At 37.2% G+C, this 8,135-nt stretch overlaps 1 protein-coding gene across 1 annotated transcript; it reads right to left on the minus strand.

The window, feature by feature from the left end:
• Window positions 1–2,499: 2,499 nt before the first annotated feature.
• Window positions 2,500–6,472, minus strand: LOC311007109 (interferon-induced protein 44-like; the record flags this gene model as incomplete). Its single annotated transcript, XM_084000196.1, has 8 exons — window positions 6,342–6,472; window positions 5,957–5,990; window positions 4,442–4,480; window positions 4,312–4,348; window positions 3,948–4,143; window positions 3,558–3,647; window positions 3,293–3,421; window positions 2,500–2,676 (listed from the first exon to the last, which is right to left on the minus strand). The coding sequence occupies exons 3-8, from the start codon at window positions 4,476–4,478 to the stop codon at window positions 2,500–2,502; spliced, it is 666 nt and encodes a 221-aa protein (XP_083856322.1). The 5' UTR covers window positions 4,479–4,480; window positions 5,957–5,990; window positions 6,342–6,472.
• Window positions 6,473–8,135: the final 1,663 nt, after the last annotated feature.

Genomic DNA, 8,135 nt, shown 5'->3' on the forward strand with positions numbered 1-8,135 from the left:
AAGTGAGCGAGAGTTACTCTGTACTTGTGTGGAAGTTGGTGTAAAGCAGGATGTAAGTTAACCGGAGTTACGCGCTAAGACGCAGCCTAGTTACACTGTAAATGCACGGGGGAAACAAGGGGGGAAGTGAGCCGCAGTTACTCAGTACTTGTGTGAAATAAGGGGCAACCTATGCGGAAAGAGAGCGGTAGGTACGCTCTAAGTCGCGGGCTGTATTATGTAGTGTTACCTTTTTTTCTAACAATAGCCTGAAGCTGGAGAGAGATGATCCAGCTAACACGTAAGTATGTTGTTTTATTTTTACAACATATTTCAGCAAGCTTATCAAGTAAACAGAAGATAAAAGCAACAAAAGAGACAGCTTTATTGATTGTAGTTGTAGATACAAGTAAGATAGCTAAAGAGTGGATGGATGAGTAAGTAGGTAATATCATTATAGCCAGGAAAGACATTGATCAGCTGATGCACTAACCGCAGGGATATTACTAGAAACTGACCAGTAGATAGATGTTCTAAAATAATAAATGTAAAATTATGCTAAAATGTCCTGTGTGAAATGGTAAAGCCTTAGTGTAAAATCTATCTGTGTAATCTTTCAGTCACAGGTGGTTCATTAACTTGTGAATGAATGTATGGAGAACTTAGCACTCACAACATGTTTATGTTTTTCCCCCACAATATGATATAGGTTATATGTGTATAGATTTAGATGAGTATTTTGTTAACTAGTAAGATTATATTTATATAGGTATTTGTCAAAATCTAAATTTTACATTTTTTCTTCTTTTCTGTAGGTGGATCAGTTTATATTTAATGACCTGGTTCGAGCTGCAGCTAAAGAATTTTAATACCTAAAACATAACACAAAGAATGAAGGTACGTTTCTAATGTTCCTTTGCATCTGCCTCTACGTTATTCAAGCCTATAATCATTGGTATTGTGACAACGGTGGAGGTTAAATTGATGAATGTACTTCTCTGCAATACTTTAATGCATCCTTTAGTTGTAATCATACGTTCCAGTCTGTGGGAGGCGCTGTAACCTTAAACCTGGAGAGGTTGCAGGGACTTGAATTTGAACCATAAGAAAACACAACACTTATATTAAGTTTACAAAAAATAACTTTTAAAAGATTATTTTAACACATTGGACTCATTTGTATAAAACAAGTGAAACGTGATTTTTCATCTAGTAAATGCTATAGGACCGTCTGTCTGGCAGAGTGTCTATTTGTAGATCAGAACAGTTCACCTGACTTACCTGATGCGCTCATTGCTGGGTAGTATTCAACATATCTAACATTGTTTCTGGTCTCAGTAGTGCTATTTACGGAATACATTGTGATCTAAAACAGGCACAAAAAAGATGGTGGTAGAGAAAAATGGTGTTAAATAGATGCTGCTTTATATAGGTATCTATGGCAATAACAGTGACACTGTTGCACGTTTTTTGGGGGCATTTCTGTTTTTATTTTGGACAGAGCAGTCAAGACAGATGGAAAAAAGGTTATATACTGTAGGGCTGGTTAATAAATCAGTTTCATTCATTTATTTGTGTTTTATTTAGATTTAAAGATTGCTTCCTTTTGGCTCCCAAAGTTTATTCAACGGCTGCTAACCAGCAGCATAACCGATTTCAACATCTTAAAGGGACAACGAGGAGTTTTGGAAAAGCGAAGCGTTTTCACACTACATTTATGAGCCTCCGCACCGTGAAATTCTTTGACCAGCGCAAGACAGACTCATGTTTTCATTCATCAAGAATTAAAGTCAGAGGTTCAAAGAGGTTCAGATACCGTCGTAGTTCCGACCATAAACGGCGATTCAGCGGCGTTATTCTCATGACTCGCCACGAAACCGAAAGTAAAGAAACGCTGGTCGGCTCGACCAGCATTTCCACCACCACTAATAATAACAACATAACGATAGAGACAAAACTATATATTTATCGAAAATGGGCCCATTAACAAGTGTGGGTAACGTAGATTCATCCACATTAACGTGAGACTTTTTTTATAACCAAATAGAAACTCCTCGTTGTCCCTTTAAACAGAGGTAGAAGCTACAGCTTACTAACAAAGACAGGAAAGGGACACACCCCAACCTCCTACTACAGATTTGCTGCATATTGAGTGACTATATATACAATGGAAAAAGCAACGACTCCCCTTGAACTACACAGTGCACTATTCAAGACAATATTACAGTTTGTTTGTTTTTTTTAACTCCAGTTTGTTTTTGTTATATTGTATTGATTGATAAAATAAAAGCAGAACAGAAGTTAGAGGTGTTGTAAGTGTACATGAAGAAATTTCGTTTTTCTGTCATTTGAAATGGGCAGAACTCAGAAGAAGATAAGATACGGTTTAAGTTTTCAAGAGAACAAATAATCAGTTAAGCAAATAAAGATATTGTGCCAAGAATCATGCTGATCAGCATAGCAGATTCATTTTCAGACATCATGAAATACACTCCTTTATGATGTCTTCAAGCATATTCATCATGGATTTTTATTCTCCATGAATTTGACGTGGTCTTCTCCAACACTGATGATCTGTCTCAGTGCTCTCAGGATCAGTGTGTCAGTGTTATCATCAAGATCGATTTCTTCATGGTAGTTCTTCACATGGAAGATGCAGTTCATTGGAATCCCAGTGTCAGAACTGAGCTTCTCCATCTAAAAAGAAAACAAAATGCAAAATGTTCAGGACCAGATTCACTGGTTTTCATTGATCATTACAGTGGTTAATACAATTAAGGTCATGGCTTGGTAAGGTTTAGGTTGCACTGTGCACTTCCTCAATAACATTGATGCTTATGTAATATAACAACAAAACCTAACAATGAGTTGCATAGTCTTCTGGTCAGAAAGAATTATTAAAAATCAATGTATTGGACTGATTTACTTTGTACCTACAGGGAATTATCTTAATCAAGATTAACAATAAATAAATAAATAATAATTAAACCTACCTTTGTCTTTACTTTCTCGAGTTTGTAGATATTCTTTAAGTCTTTTTGGACTACAGGACAGACTTGGTCAATTTTGGTGATAATAGCAAGTTGAGGGATGTCTGTAAGAACAACAGGAAAATCAACTACAAACAGACTACAGCTGCTTTTCTTTGTCAATGGAGAAAAGAACAAACTACACAGAGTAAGGGATTTCAGGGGGAATACAACAGTTACTGAAGCAGAACTAGAAAACACTACAGAGAAGAATAAACAGAATTAACATTTCTGTTCTCACCCAGGGCGCTGGCTTTTTCTCTGATTTCCTTAATTTTCCTCACCATGTCGTCTGTCATGATGGACACTTTGTCAGCACCAATGACAAGAACCAGAACATGGACTTTGTCGTTGAAATCAGGGGACTCGTTGTAGAGTGGATCATCTTCTGATATTTTGGATAGAGGATTGAACTGAAAACGAAATTTGAATACAGTTAGATTTGTGTGTGTGTGTGTGTGTGTGTGTGTGTGTGTGTTTATGTGTGTGTAGCTGTACCAGGTAATCATCCTTTATGTGTCCCTTTAGAGCCAGTTCGACATCTTCCACCTTGATACCTCCTATCAGGCCCATGGTGTCGTTGAAGACAAAAGGGTAAAAGATGCTGGGGTTTTCTTTTTCGATCTTGTAGGTTGTGTACTATAAAACAATGGAGAAATATACAGGTTTAATCACTACTGAGCAAAACTGCAAACAAGTTCAATTAGGGAGTGTTAACAGCCTGCAGTGTTGACAACTTGATGCACTGTTGCTAGATTTAGATTATTTTTTCAAACAAACTTGGTATAAACCTGAACCACTCTGTTTTCAGCTGTTTGGGAACTTAAGTGCCCATTTCTTTTCTCTCCCTCCCACTTTAACAACAAGGTAAACTAGTTAAAAACAGAAAAACACCTTAGGCTTTAAACACCTCAGGCTTTTAAAAAAAGTTCTTCATACCTTTTTGGTGAAGGAGTGACCTCCGATATTATCTGCCAAAGCCTGGACGTAGATTCTTCCTTGTAATGTACTTCCGACAGAGTTGATGAAACTGGACTTCCCAGCTCCACATGGCCCATGAAGAAGAATCCTGATCTGCTGACATTCAGTCTGAGGTTTGTAGCTCTTCAGGATCCTCAGATTAGAGTCGTTGTTTCTGTTAATAAAAGGAAACATTTCATTACAGACTAATATGTAGTTTTACAGAGAATTATTCTTTTTGATGATTGCAATCAGAATGAAGTAGAATAATGTAATCAGAAACAGCTTGCTCTGTGAAAGATCGTGATGAAACAGTCACAACTGACAATACAGATACACTTACGTCCACTCTATTTTCCTCCATGGCTCACTGAGAAGAGCTGAAAAATGCATTACACATATTCAGTTAAGACAAAAATAATGAACATAGCCATCTGAATAGGAAATACGGTGCTTTTCTTAAACAGTCTTACGTTGTTCTTCGGCCAATGTGGTGCTGTTACCTCCCATGGCTGGAGAATGAAACAGGGTAAAACTCAGGGTGAATGGAATTTTTGTTATTGTGCTTCTCCCAGAAAACATCTAATTTTATGTCATGTATTAAAGAGGGTTGAAAAACATAAATGACAGCACTAATTGGAATAGTTAAAAATGCATATGGTCTAACATACATGATACATAAAATAGTTTAATTCTTATAGTTAATATCTTGTTGGGTAAAAAAAAAAAAGGGAAAGCACTGAGCTCTGAGAAAGTAGAGAGCGCAAGAAGGGAGGTACATGTGTGTACGAGAAGAAACCACAGTGGCTACAAATGTAACTTGAAAATGCAAGACAGTGGAAAGTATCTAACACTGGCTGAAACCAATAGGCACCTGACCTGCTCTGACTACAATGTAGCAAACATAGTAGCAGCAGTGCAAGATCATAAAATAACAAAGCAATAAGAATTACTGTGCACTCACATAGAACAGTGTTTAATCTATATCATGAAATAAACTGACATCTAAACTATAATAAAAAACATACAACTTGTAGGCTACTTGACTAAGAAATGATGGAATCAACACAAATGAGATAAACTTAGTATGCAGTAACACTGCACGAGGAGAAGAAACATGACACAATTAATATTGAAATAAGGCCTAGTAGGGGAAGGGACTTTATAGAACAAAGATTATACCCTTGTTTTGTTTTTTTAAGAAAATCATATTAGATTTAAGAGAAACAGGGGAAGAAATTTGAATAGTAAGAGGTAGTGCTTTCTGTAAACTATAAAATGGAGATACAGAGACCAACACAGTCTGGTCTAGAACAGGCTGGGTTTATGTCCATTTTCTTGTGATAAACTCAACTGAACTTCATCTCCACTTTTTTCCCCCAATATTTTTATGCACTTTGATGAGCATTTTTTGTTCTGATTTATTGGACCATTGAGACTTCAATAGTACTTTTGTACTCACTAGTTATTGTTAGAAACAGATAGAAGACAGATAGGAAGACTGATACATTCGGTAATTGTCTTGTCAGGGCTTTAACTAGCAAGTGGCTGAAGGAGAGGGAGTGAGTTCTGTTTCCGTCTTGCTGTGTGTCATTTCCCCTCTCTCTGCCTGCCCTTCACTTAAAGGCAAATTCTAGTAGTGTGCCTGTTTCCCGTCTCTCTCGATAAACCAATCAATTAAAGGCAAAAAATTCCAAAAATAAAAAATAATATACTACAATATTTGTAGTATATTTAGTAGTACAAACTTGATCTCTTGAGGGTGTGTTCTACTTGGCCTCATGGTGCGATAGACCATGGGCCTTTTAACTGCAGAGCTCTCTTGGCTCTGCAGGCCGAGAATAGCCACGTCCATATACTTTTTAATTACTAGTTTATTATTACAGGACAGTGTACAATACCATTAATCCATTGTAGAACAACAAAGAGATGGTTGTACCAGATTTAGCCTCTAGGGCTGTTTTATTACTGAATACGGACACACTCACCTCTACTTGATTTCTCTCCACGGTTTCTCTAGAACTGATGGGTAGAAAGTTAATGTTACAGAAATAAGGCTGACATTCAATGAATAGACTAGATCTGTGACTGGCAACAAGCAGCCCTTGGGATAAATATTATTTTTGATAATGATAAACAGAGAATCTACCCTGAAGTGAAGAAAAACAAATTTACTTGAATCCATGTTGATAGTGAAAGACACATGTGAACAGTACTTAAGTAATTTACAGTTGCATTTGTATTTGCATTTGTATTATTCAGTTTACTAAACTGGAATCTAACAGTATAAATATTTCTGAAAACTTGATTTTGTATGTTTGCTAAAAATATTACAAGGGTCATATTTTCTTAGTCATGGTAGAGTCATCCTACCTTTTGTGGGTACTGCCAGCAGACTGATCCTTAAAGCGTAAACAGTAAGCAGTAGAGAAAATAATGTTTTAAATGTCATACGAATTCTTCCCACTCCAGTTTTGTCTATTCTGTAAACATTTATGCCTAAATAAACCCCACCACCGTTTTACTTTCTCTTCTAATTGAAAATGTGGTAAATACTGTCAGCTACAGGAAATAAAGTCGCAAGATGTGCAACCGCAAAAAAACATGTTGGCATGCTTGCATGTACAAGCGGATGTGCGCAGTTCTTTTCTTTTGCTTGCAACTTCAAGCTTCATCAGAAACAAAATTACAGCACACATGTTTGATAATCTTTGTTCTTTAAAATCTTCCAGCAGCCATCAAATGCAAAAAAAATTATTTTATCAATCATTAAGCAAAACATATACTCTAAACAGTTACTTTCTCGCTTGAAAAAATATTAAAAGTTAATAAAGTGCATAATAACAGCGTTACAGCAGGAAATAAAACAGCTTTTTGCTAGTTTTACAGCTATTTTGTCTTCAGATGTCATCAGGTGGGATCTCTGGTCGTAAATAGTCTCAAATCCGTCACTGACCAATCAGCATTCATTAGCAGAATGCCAGCGTGTTATGGCCAACAACAGCCCAACCTGTGGAAAATTGAAAGGACAAAACTTCTCGACAATTTCACTTCTAACCTATAATCCATATTGAACTTAAAGAAAATACAACAGTATTTGTGATTTTTCGATGATTACCAGGTGAAAGGGACAAATTTAGCTCCATAGGACCCCATTCATTCGCCTGCGATCACTCATTGTGGAATTTTGGTGGAACAGCAACCAATTTTGATACAGTGGGGCTAAATAGAGAGTGGTAAAAGCCCCCACAGAGTGGGGCGTACTGTGCGCGCGGACGTTTGAGGTTTCATAGTCGAGCGTACGGTGTCACATTTAAAACAGATCCATGAGAAGATTTCCCGCCGAGCAGTCTGTTGTGTGACACCGAGTACGCTTACGCAGAGTCCGCGTGGTCGTAAACATTGAGCTTTGCGCCATCCACATTGAGTCTGCATTGAGTCTGCCTCGAGTGCGCACAGACGTCCGCGGAGTCAAGTACGCCTGAGTATGTGTAGACTGGCTCTGGTGCAGCTCATGGCAGCTTATTGCTCTGCCCTCAGGAGAGGTAAATTCATCACCAAACAGATCCACAACTGGACTGATGATTCCAAACTATGCTTGCAGGGATGCTTTGACATAGCTAACTGACTGGGACATGTTTAGGGATTAATCAGTGATAATGACGAGCTGACTGATAACCTGACTGATAATGCGGAAACCTTGCACTTACTCTCACGAGAGAAAGTTGCCGTATGAAAAAGTGTCAGAACAAGCTCTATGTTTGATTTTTTCTTTCAAGAATGTTTCTAATAAGTTTTAAAAATTGATTCAAAGCAATTCAAGGGGGACTGGATATGTAAAAAAAAAACAGGTGATGACTCCTTTAAAAGTGTCCTGTCAGGAAGAAGACAGAACCACCACTGGTATCCAAGCCACACTGACAGTATGCTGCCCTCTGCTGGAGCTTGATAATTAATGCGGCTCTTATTTTATTTTCAAATTTGACAGAGGTCAACTTTTTTCTTTTCTTTTTTGCAAATGAAATAGGATATCAATCACAGTAAACACATAGAGAAAGCATTGCTGTGTAGTTATGTGATCTGTTTATTAAACTGTTGCTTGACATAGAAATAAAAAGACAGAGGTCAAAAGAAATGAACCCAGCGACTTATCAGAATAAACTAATA

This window comes from Trachurus trachurus (assembly GCF_905171665.1).
Source record: "Trachurus trachurus genome assembly, chromosome: 24".
NCBI lineage: Eukaryota > Metazoa > Chordata > Actinopteri > Carangiformes > Carangidae > Trachurus > Trachurus trachurus.